The 16,818-nt window shown below is 40.4% G+C and overlaps 1 protein-coding gene across 6 annotated transcripts in view; it reads right to left on the reverse strand.

Annotated features, from left to right (window-relative positions):
- samd4a (sterile alpha motif domain containing 4A) overlaps positions 1-16,818 on the reverse strand; it is a 41,094-nt gene that overhangs the window by 22,026 nt on the left and 2,250 nt on the right. For all 6 annotated transcript variants that reach the window (XM_018727321.2, XM_018727317.2, XM_029258680.1 and 3 more), the window contains one exon: positions 16,266-16,786. In XM_018727321.2, the coding sequence (XP_018582837.1) occupies positions 16,266-16,461 (196 nt within the window). In that variant the 5' untranslated portion in view covers positions 16,462-16,786. The remainder of the gene's footprint in view (positions 1-16,265; positions 16,787-16,818) is intronic.

The following is a 16,818-nucleotide window of genomic DNA, read 5'->3' on the forward strand; positions in this document are numbered from 1 at the left end:
CACTAATATACACTCAGATGCCATTTCTACTGTTACTCAAATAGAGTAATTACAATATTTCCACCACTGCCAAAAGCCACAAAATCTGATTTTGTGAAAGTGCCACTATCCTTACCAGAAATACTTTCAGAAAACTGACTAACAGACCTCAGTACGATCTGAAGAGCACTAAAACATGCGTATAACAATAATTCCTAATAAACTGTGAAACCATCACTATAAACGCTGATATAGTGTTGAAGCACTTAAAATAATACTCACTGTCGTCATCATCATAAAGTACAAACAAACACCTTCACATCATGGCCTTCTGTCTTCCAGGTGTGCAACATTTCCAAAAATGGTGACAATGACAATTGTGATGACTTCTTGCAGAGGAGGCGGCTTGATTGCCTGCCTCTGTTATAGGCCCATTCAAGGTCAAAGGCTCATTGGTCCACTTCGGCTTGTTCTTAATGTTATGTTCACTTATGCATCTCAAACTTACTACATCACTAGCCTCAAAGAGTAAGATTCAAGTGGATTCCATTTAGGCATTCCTTCCCTCATACTTTTCATGCACACATTATGTACATAACTTTTGAACATCACATAACAGGGGGAAAAAAAAAATCATGAAAGTAACCTTTAAAAAAGAAGGCCCCTTTCGCATAGAAAAAAAAAAAAAGACAAAATGATGAGGCAACTGAGGAGTCTTGTGATGAGTTTGCCCTTCTCACTTTTAAAAGAAAATGTACAGAGTTGTTCTATGTGGAGCATTTTCAGACAATTACATCTACTATGAGGGAGGTTTCCACTAAATGAAGAAATGGATATAGATATACTGTAGTCTGATAGACATTCATTTTGTGAAGTTTGCTGTAACAAACAGAATAGTGAGTACATTTTCTTCAAAGGTCACACATACCCATTAACTGCATTGTTTTCATTCACAGGGATGGGCCAAAGAAAAAAAAAAAAAAAAAAAAAAACCATAACACACCATGAATTTCTAAGCAAAATCTGCTTCATTTTACATTGTGGGAAATCCACTAGCTTTAGCGTAAAGATTAGTGTGTACACACACACACACACACACACACACACACACACACACACAGAGTCTGAAACTGCTTGTCCCAAGCGGGGTCGTGGCGAACCACAACCTAACCCGGCAAGACAAGGCACAAGGCTGGAGGGGGAGAGGACACACCCAGGATGGGACGCCAGTCCGTCACAAGGCACCACAAGCGGGACTCGAACCCCAGACCCACCAGAAAGCAGGACCCAGCCAAACCTGCTGCGCCACCGCGCTCCCCCCTTAAAGATTGGTATCCCTTGCCTAAGGCAGAAAGCACAGGTTCCTTATCTATTTTAACAGCTCTTAGTACCAATTTTGTTTTCATTCTTGACAAGTCAACTCATTTCAACATGGACCTCCAAAAGGAAGCAGTTCCATTTTATTACTAGAAATTACCACTTTATTAGCCAATCATAAAATTATTTCCCTTATTTTACCAATTGGTCCAATCACAGAACCATTAAAAAAATTGTCTGGCTGATTAAAACAAGGTATTATTGATAGAAGGGAGCATATATATCAAAATTGGGTATTTTCTTTGCATCTCATTCCATCTTCTGGTCACTACAAATTTAAATTACCCATAGCAGATACATTCATGGTACAAAGTAGACTTGATAATATGAAGCAGTGAGACTAAGAAGTTGTAAAATATGCACAGACAATACGGATTACAGGGGCACGTCTTAAATGGGACAAACCTGTGAAACGGAAACGGGCACTGACACCTAACCTGACAAGGGCGGTCCAACATGTGAAAGGAACATTATCGATATATTCGGTCTGTGTTACTGCAGAAGGGATAAATGATACCTTATTTCTTATATATATAAAGTGGAAAAAAAATCTGGATCTAATTTTGGTCTGAAATTTAGACATGGAGAATTCAAAAACCTAGGGTCAACAGGAGTCCAGTGAAAATATACTGATATGGAATAATTAACATTTTGCTTCTGGGAGGTCCACAGTGAAACTAGTTGTGTGTGACAGCAAACAAATTGAGGTGTTAAGTGCTGATTACCCTGGAAATATGGGGTTGTGCTCAAATTAACCGTCACAATAACACCAATCCAAAGTATAATTCATTTGTCTGAGGGACAAGCGGTTTCAAATGATGTGTGTGTGAGAGAGAGCGCATACGGACAAAGTCTCCCTTTATAGTAATCATTTGAAAGCCGACTCAGAAGAATGGCAGTAAAGGTGGAGGGAGCTAGTATTCATTGGAAGCCTGCAAGAACACAGCCCCAACATGCAGGAACTGGAGATTCACTTGGCACAATATGCACAGTCTTGGTGTTGGTTCATCATTCATTTACCTATCACTTTCATTGACAGAGGTGGATTATGCCTTCTGACCCCATTCCCCACTCTCTGCACTGTCCTGCGGTATTGTGTCTCAGTCCGAATGCAGTAATTTGATAGGAATGGTCTGCAAGGCAACATTCTTCTCACCTGCATAGTTCTCATTCTTCAGCCACCCCTCCCCTTTGATTAAGAACAGTTTCTACCTTGCTTTTCTCTTCTACATTAATGTACTCCCCCCACCAAAACCTCTATCAATCAAGCTTCACAAAAGCTTTGCTTTTAAAAGCAGGAACACATTTTCTCAAGAAATCATTTCCTTGTAGATGCTTGGATGATACAAAAGGATGCAATTCCTTTCAGTTTGAATTGTGATAGGAGAAATTTACCATAACTTAACACTCCATATACAAAGGAAAAGGAAGCTTACAATTTTAACTGAGGGAATTTGAGCATCTGTATGTTTCAAATCAACCCAACATTGAGAAATAAATACAACAGAAAACCAACTGATCACTCATTTGCTTGCTCTTTTCAAGAAGCATTGCACAAATTAAAATATCAGCAATATCGTAAACCTACTAGAGAACCAATAATGTACAGTGCACAGAGACACAGGCCCCTTAAAAGCAATTGCACAAAAAACTAAATTGACTGAACATGTTTAGAACTCTGAACAAAAGAGCCTAAGGAATATGGTATCACCTGTATTTGTACATTACACTTGTTTGTGAACTGACTAGAACAAGGTGCAGAGACCTGTGAATTCTGTACAACATTTCTGTTTGGCTGGAGAGCTCAGTGTTCATGTTTGAATCCTATCCCATGTCATTGGAGAGAAGGCCTGTATTCCCTGCCACCAGAGCGGTGACTCACTGCAGTTGTCACGGGCACACAAAGCTGCTCTCATTCCACATTTAAACCTTGTCTGAGAGCTCCAGAAAGCGGTAAGAAGGAAGGCTGGTGCTGGGAATCCATGAATCAGACTGTCCGACAGAGGAAAACCCTCCCCCCCCCCCCTTTTAAATAAACGCAAGCAATACGTAGTGGTGAACTCCATCTGGCCTTCAACCCTAGCAAATAAAGCAGCTGACGAAAGTGCTACTTTCAATGATTCCAGTATTGTTATATTTTATACTCAGCCCACTTTATGAGACTTTTCAGCAAAAAGTTATTTCACCTACACAACACATAGCATCCTAAAGAGGGAGGAAAAACTTTTTTTCCTTGCTTCTGTAAGATCTCTGGCATCTTATTTGTCATATTTGCTTATTCACTGCATATGTTTTTGTCATACAAGACATCAATAAATCTGTATTTTCCCCAAGTAACCAAGTATGGACTCACCCATCTGTCTGTGGCTGTGACTAGTTAGCATGTAGTCACTTCGATTTTCCCCTTCCCCAAACGTGATGACGCTTGAGAACCTGGAACACATATACCCTATTTTCGAAATCCAACTTCTCTCACACACACACACACACACACACACACACACACACACACACACACACCACTTGTCCCAAGTGGGGTCGCAGCAAACCCAAGCCTAACCCGGCAACACAGGGCATAGGGCTGGAGGGGACACACCGAGGACAGGATGCCAGTCTGTCACAAGGCACTCCAAGTGGGATTCAAACACCAGACCCGCTAGAGAGCAGGACCTGACCAAACCCACCACCCCCCAACAAGTCAGTTTTTCATCAGGGGGAAAAAGGAACATGTCTGTACCAGGCTTGCCTTCTGTCATGTTATTTAATGTTCATACAGCTTGTTCATGAAACAAAACATACACACACTTATTTTGATGACCTAGCAAAAAAATGTTTTATCCAGTATTAACAACAAACTAAATAGGAAAAAATGTAATTTCAATGTGATATAGATTGCTTTTGAAATGGAAATAAATGCTGAATCTTGGTCTGCCCCATTTTTGAGAGGGGAAAAAAAGAGGCAGAATATTAGGAATGCTTCCATCCACAAGAGGCAACCCGCACATACACGTCTGCATGGGACAGACCGTTTAGCAGACACATGATTCCAGATCTAAAAATAGGCCTTCCTCATCACACAGCCCCAATAAGACAGGCTGAGAGATAACGCCCTATTTATACTAGACGATGAGGGAGCACATCTACTAAAAACTGACAGGAGACACACAGCTCCTTTGAGACAAGAATAAGGGTGTTGAGTGAAACAAAAACCAGAAGAGCAAGTTCAATATCATTTTGAAGGGATCCATACTGAGAAATGGGATCAACAAATCAAATGTCTGAAAACGTTACATATACACATATCCAAAGTGGTCTCTACTGAGGCTCATGACCAAATTTCAATCACATCACTGAATGCTACCAAGGTCTTTTGGGTACAGAGAACTTTAAGAGATGGAGAGAGCGCCACATTGAATGAACCAAATAGCCCGAGGCATCGAAAGCAGGGCGAGTCCTGAACCCTTTCTAAGGAAAAACTTTGTAAAAATTGTTTGGTGGACACACAAAGAATTCTCAGGGACAGGATTTTCCAGGACGTACAGCAGGAGAGGAAAAGAACATTTGGAAAAGGCAAGTGAGAGCGGGAAAGTGAGCTCTCCCCCACCCATGCCTCCGACGGCTCTCTCCAGCTCAGCAGTGCGGAATGTGCTGGCATACCACAAGTTCTGCTGAAGAATGCACAGTTTCCGACTTGCTGCGCTGCATCCGAATCGGCTCTGGTTAGAGACATACTTTTTCTTTGAGATCATCCTGCCCCTACGATAACGAACACTTCCTTAAACGGCCTCCCCAGTCCTAATGCGTTCCACAAAATTAAAGAAAAAAGGGAGGGTGCGGTGGGGGTACTGGGGTGACAGTTAGTGCATTCTGCACAAGGGGAGCAAGTAAGAAAACAGTCTAAGGTGTGTCTCTTCAAATAAAGCTCAGGGGCCTGGGAATGTCACACAAGACGTAACATTGTTTAATATCAGAGTGTAACACCCTTTAATTTTACACCGACTGCAGTACAACATGGAGCACAGAAAGCTGATTCTCAAAGAGAATTTGACTAAACTGCCCAACTAAATGGAAAGGACAAGCTTATTCCCTGAAAATTAAACTAACCTCTCAGTGTCCTACGAATGCAGATGTTGCTCACCGACCAACCTGTGAAGGCAGCCACTCCACCCTACTGCGCCGCTGGCCGACTCGGGCGGGTCCACGCTGGCCCGTGCCGGCCCAGACGCAGCGAGCTTTCCTTCCACTGCTCAGCATCAAGGTGATGCCTATGGCAGCTGAATCTTTCCAGTCATCCAGCCCACTGACCCAGATCATTGCAAGTGATGACTCAGAACTGGGCTTAAGTCGCCTCAAGAGGCAAGGTCCACGCCTCTGCGGTGTGGGCTTTGACACAAAACACTTGTAGGTCCTACTAAGGAAGAGACAGACGTGTGCTAACAACCGGCTTCAACACCGCGAATGTCCAGAATAATTTAGGTGCGGGCAAAAGGCATAGCTACATACACTGTCTGCAAGCATTTGGGCACATAGCCAAACAACTGCAAGGTTAAGTGTTCTTCACACTGTAGCCGTAGAGATCACCACACTCCATACTCACCTCTCGGTTTGTATGTCAAAAGTATGCGTTTCTTTTCTGACCTCTAATTTATATTTATGACCTCTAATCCCACTCAGGGTTGGAAATAGTAGCCCAATTTGACCGTCTATTGAGCTCGGCTGGACAGATAAACTGGGGAAACACCTGCTTCTGTCAGTACGTAGCAGAGTCAGACTGGCACCGGGTCATCCACGTGTTAACATTGCTCAGCAGGCACGCTGGACCCCTCTCTCCTGCCACATCGCAGCACTGTTCTTTCAAACGACGCACAAGCGTTCAAAAATTCGACTCAAGGACTTGCATGGGCACACTACTCTTTCCTTACAAATACATTAGACATTTTCATACACAAGAATAAATTTAAGGGGGGGGGGAGTAGTGCCACTTCAAATTTTGCATTAAAGCATTCATCTCAATTTTCAGGTGGCAATGTTTTAAATTGTCAGAAAACAAAAGGATGTTAAGAAAAAGCACTACAGCTTTAAAACAGCTTATCTGCAGTAGTACAGTATTTCGGTGTACCTACTGAAGTTCCAGAGGTTATGGATTTGCAAGGATAGGAATGTCACTGCTGGAATTATGTATGGAATGCAATCTTCTAGTCGGAAGATTCCAGAGTCCAAGCTCTCTATTTAAGGTAATGCCTGGGACACCATTATTCCTTCCTTTACTTGTTGAAGAATGATAATCATTTCCCCCTTCTGAAGGAGCACTTTGCTGTACCTGTAATGTAAATGAAGAAAAACCTCTTCAGGGTGGGCTCCATGAGATACTGAAGGAGAAAAGACTACACTACATTGGGTGCATTTGAAATGCTACCCACGTTTTGTGGAAACACTGAGGAAAAAAACGACTAAACTAAAAGGCACCAGCCACTTGAAGGTGAAATGCCACTTTCTCTAGAAGAGGACGTATAAAGTAGGCTGACATGAAAGAGTAGGAAATGCACTGCAGAGTACTCCGACATGCACTAGGGATACTGTCCTCTTATTGAGTCTCTCACTCACTCACTCACACACACACACACACACACACACACACACACACACACACACTGAAAGCTGAACTCTGATACTGTTGTGCCAACGGACTAATTTCAGCACATCTGTAGAAATGTTATGGTTACCAAGAGAATGTAAAGATCAGGGCAGGCACTACCCAGAACTCCTAAGATCAGAGTGACACAACAAAACTTCCATTGTGGAAAGGCATTCAGGTTTTTAAAGAGTTAATACAATTCACAAATTAGGAAGAGCAAAACGCCCAGAATTTTGGTGGAGATTTGCATTTTCATGTAAAAGAAGGAAGAAAGGCATTTTGAATAGTCAAATTAATTTTTAAGCTTACCATGGGTATAACTCTGAACAGAATGTCATTTCCCAAACATTACAGTGGTTTTGGGCAAAAAAAAAAAAAAAAAAAACACTGAAGAAATGCACTTTTGTAATAAGAGATCCTCGAAAAGCTACTCCTTCACGTCTCAAGCTCTCAAGCACAGACTCTCGACAGAAGAAAGAAAAACCTGCTTGGAGCTACATGAAAACGAAGCATACCAAAGTACAAACCAAATACAAGCTACACTAGAAAGCCTTCATTGGTTTATCAAGTTTGATAACGACAAACAATTTTTTGCTTTAAAAAAAATATTTATACCACTGCAGTTCATGTTTCTTTGTAAAATTAAAAAAGCAACCATTTAAATAATATGCAGCAGCAAATCTAAGGGACATAAGAAAAATTACTTTAAAATGCCTAACAACTGAGTGGCCTCTTTCTGCAAGGAAATTTTCCATACTTTCCAGAGTGAAAATACCCATCTGTGTGAGGCTGCCTGGTTAGGTAGTGTACTTAAGCAAAAATCCAGTAAGTTTTCAAAGCAAAGTTCAGTAGAATGACACAAACATGGGAAAGTATAAATATCCCAGAGAGCCTAGATTCTTTCATAACCAGGAAATGGAAGGTGTGTCATACCTTAAAACAGCCTAGATCCTTCCTGGACTAAACTGAGGAGGACACAGGGAGGCCTCTCACGACTATAAAAGACAGGGTGCATTTCTTAAGTGAGTTAAGCACTGGCTGAAACGTACTAAGCAGATACTTCCAGGATTGAAAGCAAAGTAAATGCTTCAAAGCACAGGAACATATGAAATAAAAACCTTTATGGTCTTCTAAAGACTGGAGAATGAATTTCAAGGCCAGTGTCAAGGTCAGTAATGTTCTGCAAATGATTTGGAAGGTAAACGACGGGTAACGCACAGAGGTTCTTGATTCTGGCTCTGATGTGGTGGAGAGACCTTCTCCTCTCACTCAGAACTGTAGAAACAGTCTACATTCAAGAAGGGCCTGAAAACTCACCTTTTCCAGTCCCATTTCACCCAAGATCTCTCCAGCTCACATGTGTGTAAATGTTCATGCACCACAACTTCATGATCTTCCCCAGATAGGCCTTTTGCTGCTACTCCGGCAGTGTATGTGATTGTGTATCCACTTGATGTACCGATATTTATTGCTCAAATAGGTGCATCAAGTGGATAGTAAACTAGGTTTACTTAAGAATCACATGTCTACAGCCATGCCTTTCTCTTAATGTAATGCACAAATTGTATTTTTGCTGCGTTGTACGCCACTTTGGAGAAAAGCGTCTGCTAAATGAATAAATGTAAAAAATGAAAAAGTTTTGAACATAAAAACATACACTTGGATTCCATCAAGGATTTGAGACAAACTGCTGTCCACAAATGATCCCCAAGCAACTTTTAAAACCTTTAACAGACAAATACATTAGAGCAAAGTCATTGCCATTCAAAGTGCATTACATGTCATGTAAAAAGGAATATTTTTCAGTAATAAACAGGAGGTCTTCCTAAAGCAATGGAAATAATGCTTTTAGTTGAACATCTGGATTTAACACATTTTTCTTGTAATGACCTTATGTTCAAAAGTTGCCATGAACATTAATTCATCAGACATCAACCAAGCACAGCTCAAGAGGCCTACAATAGCCAATCAACTGAGGAAGACATTCAGAGGAACAAGTAACTAGTAGCATCACTGGTACAAAGGGTAGCCAAATAGATTTTTAGAGTACATTTGTAAATTGGTTGTGGTAAGATTTGATTGCCAGGTTTAACAGTGCACGGTTTGCCCACACTCATCCTCTGATTTGTCTGTAAACTGGTCTGGAAATGGCCAACCCAGGATGTTTACCCTGCGTCCTCTGCCCTGCAACTTTCAGGATGGATTCTACTCCACAGATAAAATTCTTCACAGCAGTCCGGATAAAATGGAAATGTTTTCTGCTCATACAATTGATATCTCCATAGGGTAGAATCAGATGTAGAACAATCCTCATCAGCTATCCACTGTTCAAGAATACTATTATTTTATCACCCATGAAAAATTGTATCATGAATATTATCAATTGTATTTTTTACAACATGAAAATATTGCGATTCAATTTTTTGCAGCAGGCTTGTCATATTTTGCTATAATGATCCCCCCCATCTGGAATGTTTTATTTTTAAATGTTTTCTTGCCCAGGGACAAAGGAAAGTTAGATATGGTGCAAAGTCAGGCACAACAGGTGCAGTCCACATTGGTCCTGTTAAACCAATAAAGTAGATGAAACCCACATTGTCCATAGGTGGGGAAACTGCTATGAACATGGAATGTGACAGCTTACACTGATTTGAAAGTAGATCAAGTAGCAAAGTGTAATAAGGAGAATGTAGTTACCTAAATTTAAAAATAGCACCTTAAACTATGAATGTTTTCAAATGGTTTGACTGGAGAATCTATACAGATGATCCCAATTACATGTTGACATGCAGACAGTTTGCTCCTTATTTGTGATTGTCTCGCTGTACTTCATCCCTGTAGTGATGTTGACAGATTGACATGCATTTTAACGCCAACAAGTGTTTTTACATTTGCATTTAAAAGTCATCTAATTTTCATAAAACACATTAAGAAAACACTGTACCAGTACACAAACTAGCAGATTTCATTCCATCCGCGTGAAACTTGCTTAAAATGACAGCATTGCCATATCACCAGAAATAATAAAAAAGGACCCCTTTAAAACATACAGCACTCACTTTCCAAAAATAGGGAAATTTAATGGCGAGGTTAGTGGTACACAGTTTTACAGTACAGCATGTGTTAAGATCCTCAGACCTTCATTTCCTGTGCTACTATAATGTAGCAATAAAACCCTAAAAAACAGTCACTTACTACATCTGTCAAACAGCTAATTGCAGAAACTCACCATACACAATAACAATTAACTAAAAAGGTAAAATAAACATATGTATACTTTGAAGCATTTGTTATGCACAGCATATCCCAGATTACCCATATCCACAAAATTTTAGATCTCACTATCTACAGACTGCATCACAAGCATTCTAAGTGTCTTGCTTCATTTATTTTTGTACATGCTGTAGATTCATACTGTGCAATTCATCATTTTATATTTCCTGTAGTCAGTCAACACAAGTATCTAACAGTTGACCAAACAGAACCTAGCCCCACATGAAAAGATGAAAAGCTGAACAGGTCAACTTGCTTTTCAGCTCTTTATGTCAACAGTCCACACTCACATATTACATTATTTCTTACAGAAAAGATATCCCTACTATATTTTGTTTCAGTATATGTAGAACCTTTTCAGTCCACATTAGTAGCATAAGAGGCACCATAATAGCCTTGACAAAACCAATGTATTCAAAACATCAGAATTTTTTTTTTTTTAAATCACCCACCCTCCTGATAAAGTTATTACTGAGGTGAATCCTATTAGTATCATTAATGATACTAAAGTCATTCACATTAGGTACTCGACATATTTTTGGGAAATACAACTGCGAATGTACACCGTTTCCGTATTTACAGGTTACACAAGATGGTTTACTTAGTATTTAAATTATAGCAGAACTTAAATATTTTTCCTTAGAAGATTTCATTCCCTGTCCTTCTGGAAACAATGTGGTCTTTGGTCATGCTTTGGTTAAACAGACTTAAATTCCTCATGTATTAGTAATCACCTTCGAGTGGTTACCACAATGACAGAGAACACTAAATGGTGTAATAAGCTAAATAACAAATGGTTCAACAACAAATAATGAAATTAAATACTTATATTGATTTCCAACCCTGAAATAACGTTTACTTTACAGTCATTTAATCTAACTCGACAACCACTCTTATCACAGCAGTTCTTAGTCAAAAAGTAACTATTCGAAAGTTCCTTCAACACTGACGTTCCATATGAATTTACAAAATACAATCAACAACCAATAATTTACATGCTGTGGTACTACGAAATGTTTAAAATCTACCAATTTTTTTTGAAAATATTTTATAGAAAACTGTGTATTACAAGTCAGCAGTAAAGGTGTATACAGAATATAAACAAATTATCACTTGTGTTGAATGTGTAGTAATTTAACTGAAGGCACCAAGAGAAACTGTTCTTGTTCTTAAAGAACAGCCTGTGTAAGTGACTGAAATGACCCAACAGTCTTCATTAAATAAAACGGGAAGAATGTGGTACAACACTAGAGTATTCCCGCACATCACAAAGGTAATGCATTAAAGAAAGATGCTTTCTAAGGTGAACTCATAACATTTGAAAGTAACTATGCGAGTTAACATTGTGTACTTGAGTCCCAAAAGTGACAAGAATTTATGCTAAAATGTTACCAAATAGCACTAAAACGGTCATAAACCCAATATTCAACATCAGTTAACACAGTTTCCCTAATACAGACAGACACACACACACACACACACACACACCTGAAACCGCTTGACCCGTACGGGGTGGCGGGGAGCCGGAGCCTAACCCAGCAACACAGGGCGAAAGGCTGGAGGGGGAGGGGACACACCCAGGACGGGACACCAATCTGTTGCAAGACACCCCAAGTGGGACTTGAACCCCAGGCCCACCGGACAGCAGGACCCGGTCCAACCCACTGTGCCACCGCGCCCCTCCGATTATAATACTGTATGTCTAACTGTACTCATGTAACTATTCCATAGATACAACATGCCCCAATGTTTCTTATAGTCCACAGACACGCATTTTAGGTCATCTGGTCACTAAACTACCTGCAGAATATAAAACGCAAGTGGGCGTTATATTGCTCTGCTGCCAATACCGCATGTAAAGAGGGGAAAAAGAAAACTGTTTAACCCTGTCGCAGCATAAGCCATATTTGACATGTGGCAATACACTTCTATTTACAATGTTCTGTTTGTGCATTTATAAAAAAAACATTGTAATTACTTCGAATTAAACTATAAATACAGCTATAAATTTAGAATATACATATAAATGTCATCTTGCATCTCCCACACCCCCCCCGAGAGTTTTTTTTTTTCTGTGCCCTCTGGTTTCCTCCCACAGTCCAAAAACATGTTTCAGGTGGATTAACCACTCCAAGTTGCTCATATTGTGTATAGCACTGTGTGGCTGAATAAATGATTGTAGAGATTAGCACAGGGTATCTAGCATTATAAAATGATCTTGGAGAAAGACATCAGCTAAATACTAAATTTTAACCATTATACAGAAAAGTGTCTGCTAAATGTAAATAGATGTAAATGTCAGGTGGTGAGCAAAATCCAAATTCAATACTTGTAAACACAAAGAAATTAAGTTGAAGCAGGGGGGACTAAATGAAACCACTCTTGTTGAATTCTCTTACCTCTAATGGATGTGTTGTAAGGGATGACTATATAACCCGTTTTCAAAATATGAAAACTGCTCTTGAATGATTTTTTAGGCTCATCCACAACTGTATGAACTAGATGATACCCCAATATACAAACATGATATATGTTTATCTTCGTAACAGTCCATTTTGTAGCATAATGATTTACAGTGATGGTCAAAAGGTGAAAATGTGTCACAGCATACCATTGAGGAATGTACTTAACCAGAATTTGCTTTAGTAAGATACCCAGCTGTATGAAGTATAACATTATACCCTGCCAAAGCTGTTATGTATAAAAGTTTTTAATAAAAAAAAAAAAAAAAAAAAAACTAGCTCAAAAGGGTTTATTGGTATCATAACTGACTGGTTTCCCACAGGTAGATGCCATTAAAAATCTTGGTTAAGAAGTTTAAATTATTGGAAAATGACTCATTTTGAGTTATTTTCCAATAAAGTATACTAGCATTTATACTGTAATCATCTTTGAACAATTGTGCACTGCAACAACTCCACAAGGGGAACTGCACTTTTTAAATTATTATTTTGTACACCTAATGCTACAAATAAATATCCATGTTTTATCACTGACCCTCAACTGAACACCTCTACACAAGAACTGGGGTTTGTAATGTGCAACTTCATAACCATTCATTGCAAAATATGTGACAGAACAGCAACGTATCATGCTCATTTGTAATGGTACCTCCACAATCCTTAACCCAACAGCTGTACCTACAAACTGCCTGTGATATGGGGTATCAAAGTGCAAAAATGCAGAAAGGAAATTTGATCACACTAACTTGATGCAACAGGAGAAAGATACTAAACAAAAATGAAGTTACAAATTCATGTTTCATTGAAAATTACCATGAAATTCCACATCAAGAGACAAAGTCAGTGAGTTAAGATACTATGAACCAAAAAAAAAAAAAAAAAAGACTTGGTAAACCCCCTGCATGTGATTTTACAGTTTTCCGTTTAAAAGGTCAAATATTTACTGGAGGAACTGTTAAAGTATTAGGGAAAGCATCCAGTTCAAGGACACCACAGCAGTGAAACTTCTGGGGTTTGAACTTGCAAACCTTGGTCACAAGTTCAGTTCCTCATCCTACATCACACAGACTTGAAATATATAATTATGTAGTTAAAAACACTGCTGCTCTGCACTAAAAGAATTCTGTAATTTCAGTACACAGTGTTACTGTACTTAATTCACTGGATTTCTATTTTGAGTCCAGTAAAAAACTGTTCCCAAAATATGAAATTGCATATAATTTCACATTTGCATTACACACAAGCACACACTGTGGCTGTAGTTTACTTGATGCTGCGTCAAGAGGAAAATAAGTTGCATCACATGGGTGAGGAGACAAGGCAACTTAAGCGAGTGAAAGAAGTAGGTCATTGTGGATTCCTTTCATTAGTGAAGTACTTTCCAAATAATGGTGTCTTTCCACTCAATTTCCAGCTGCAAGTTAACCCTAGAGAGACCACTTCTATGCATAGAGACAAATACAAGGCCATCCTATAAAGTCATCCTTTTTGATAAAAGTTGCCCTACAAAAAACATTGTTAAGAGGCCCTATATCAGTTACTTCATGTCTCACTCAGACATTTATCAAAACTAACCTGAGTAAGTCAAGAATAAAATATATTTTGAAGCACTGGTAACCTGTACTAAACACAACACCAACAAGGTGCTTTTCACCCATTCATTGTCAACAACCAGTTGTCCCGGGGAGGGGGGGGCGGTTACAGAGATGGAGCCTTACCCAGAAACACAAGGCCGGGGGGGGGGACCTACATCACAAGGCACCCTGAGCAGGGCTCGAACCCCCAGACCTGCCACGCCACCAAAGCCCCTTCAGTGCTTTTTAACTCTCCAATTTCTTTTTCTTTCAAAGAAAGAGGAAAGAAAAAAAAAAAAAAAAAAAAAATTCATGGACAAAAAGAAACCCATTAACGAACTGTACCAACAGCCACGTTTCATAAGTTGATGATCTCATTTTTGTGAGGCTACTGGCACAGTACAAACTGCTGTAGGGTTATGACAGCATTAAGGCAATACAGCCTGTGCGCTGCTCATTGTGGCTGTCTGGGAAACCCTCCTCAGCCCGGTGACTCACCCAAAGGTGAGAGGGCTTGGCACTGCTGACGTTACTGTCCTACGTTTGATTTGGACGAGGGAAATGGAACACCCAGACAAAGGTTCACAGACATTAACTTCATTCAAAACCAACAGCTAATACATTTATTAAACTTAGCAGACGCTTTTCTCCAAAGCAACATACAATGAAGAAACCCATTAACGAACTGTACCAAAAGCCACGTAATACAGGGCAACACACAAGTGCAGGCTAGGAATCGCAAGCATCAGCCACTCAGGCTGGTCTAACATACACACACTGTCTGAAACCGCTTGTCCCAAGGGGGGGTCGTGGCGAGATGGAGCTGCCTTACCTGGCAGCACAGGGTGCAGGGCTGGGGGACACATCCAGGATAGGATGCCAGTCCGTTACAAGGCACCCCAAGCAGGGCCCCGGCCAAACCCGCCGTGCCACCGCACCCCCCCGTTCTTACATTTTACACTGAACATCTGAATTTTACCGTCTCCTTTCATACAAAAACTTTTCATTCCTACTGCACCACAAAGCAAATTCGACTTTTACTAGGAATGCACCTCTTAAAGCCCCTTTAAGAGCAGACACTTGTATCCTAAATGAGATATATATTTTGTTTAGCAATTTAATCAGTTTTCAAGTACAAGGTAACGGGTATCATCATGACACATGAACTTATGACCTTCTGCTTACAAGTCAAATTATCTTCCATCACCAACTAGTGTGTAATCCTCCTTAGTAGAGCTAACAGAAACCTTTAAGATTTCATACCTCCATTAATTCTGATTAAAATCAATCCACCCTTCATGTATATTAAATCAAAGAACAGATAATTCACCTCAACGGTACGTAATGCATCGTAGGCACTCTGCTGGGATCACCCCATGACAAGAATAAGAAAACCTAATCCTAACCCGTACCAAAGGAAGATTCTTTAACCAAAAGGCCATTTGCTCTTAGTAAAATTTCTAGGATTGACAGGTCAATGGAGGCTGCAGGTAGTGTAGCCATTACAGCTGTCGCCCTGCACTCAAAGGACCCCAGGTTCAAACCCCATTTCCTGCTGTAGTACCTTTGAGCAAGGTACTTATCCTGAACTGATCAAGTAAAAAGTTACCCAACTGTTTAAATGGGTAAATAATTGTGAGCATCTCAACGGTAAGCTGCTTTAAAGAACGGTGAATCAGGTGAATAAATGACAGACTCATAATACAGGCTTTATTATTGCCTTTAAAGAAAAAGTAATGTTGGAGAATTTAAACAATCTTAAAATGGTTTTTACACTCAGGTTTGCAGTTGCAAAGAACATCGTGATCAACAGCCATCCATTATTTTTCATTTTATTCCCTGGCTTGGGTTTAAAGAAGCTGGAAGGACCAGCCACTCTGCACCAAGGTAACCAAAAGAGCGAACTACACCGCACCACCCAGCGCGACCGGGGTACCTTAGGCAGTGGCGACGGTCCTCACTCACCCGGATTGTTGGCCTCCCCCTCCAGCACGTGCAACTCCGTGCATTCGGCCAGGGAATGCTCCAAGCAGAGCTGCAGGAAGCGGGCCTGGGTCCGGCTCACGCGCTTCAGCAGGGACAGCAGGGCTACCGTCTGCTCGCACTCGTTCCACCCCTTGAACCAGCTGTTGAGAACTCCGACCTGGTCGCGAAACATCATGGTCTAGTGGACGGATGCCAGGGACGAGAACTCAATCGAGCACCGTATCGTTTCTTGAGTCGACGCTGATCTTGATGCTTCAGCCTTCCAGCAAAACCCAGAAGTTAGATTTTCCTTTCTTATTCTTCCGACAATAACTCGTGCGTGGTGGGGGGGGGGGGGGTAGTTTATTAAACAAAATTTAAGAGTATTGGCATCTTATCTTCGCGTGGCAAGTTCTCCCTGGTGTCCGTTCTTGGATTTGTCTTAAGGGAGGAGACAACTTTTAAAGGTTCACACCAGCTCTTGCCTTGCTGGCCATTTTCCACAGGGGAACTCCTTGGATCTGTAAGGACAGAAAAACCCAGTGGTTACATT

This window comes from Scleropages formosus, chromosome 15, assembly GCF_900964775.1.
Source record: "Scleropages formosus chromosome 15, fSclFor1.1, whole genome shotgun sequence".
In the NCBI taxonomy this organism is placed as follows: Eukaryota; Metazoa; Chordata; class Actinopteri; order Osteoglossiformes; family Osteoglossidae; genus Scleropages; species Scleropages formosus.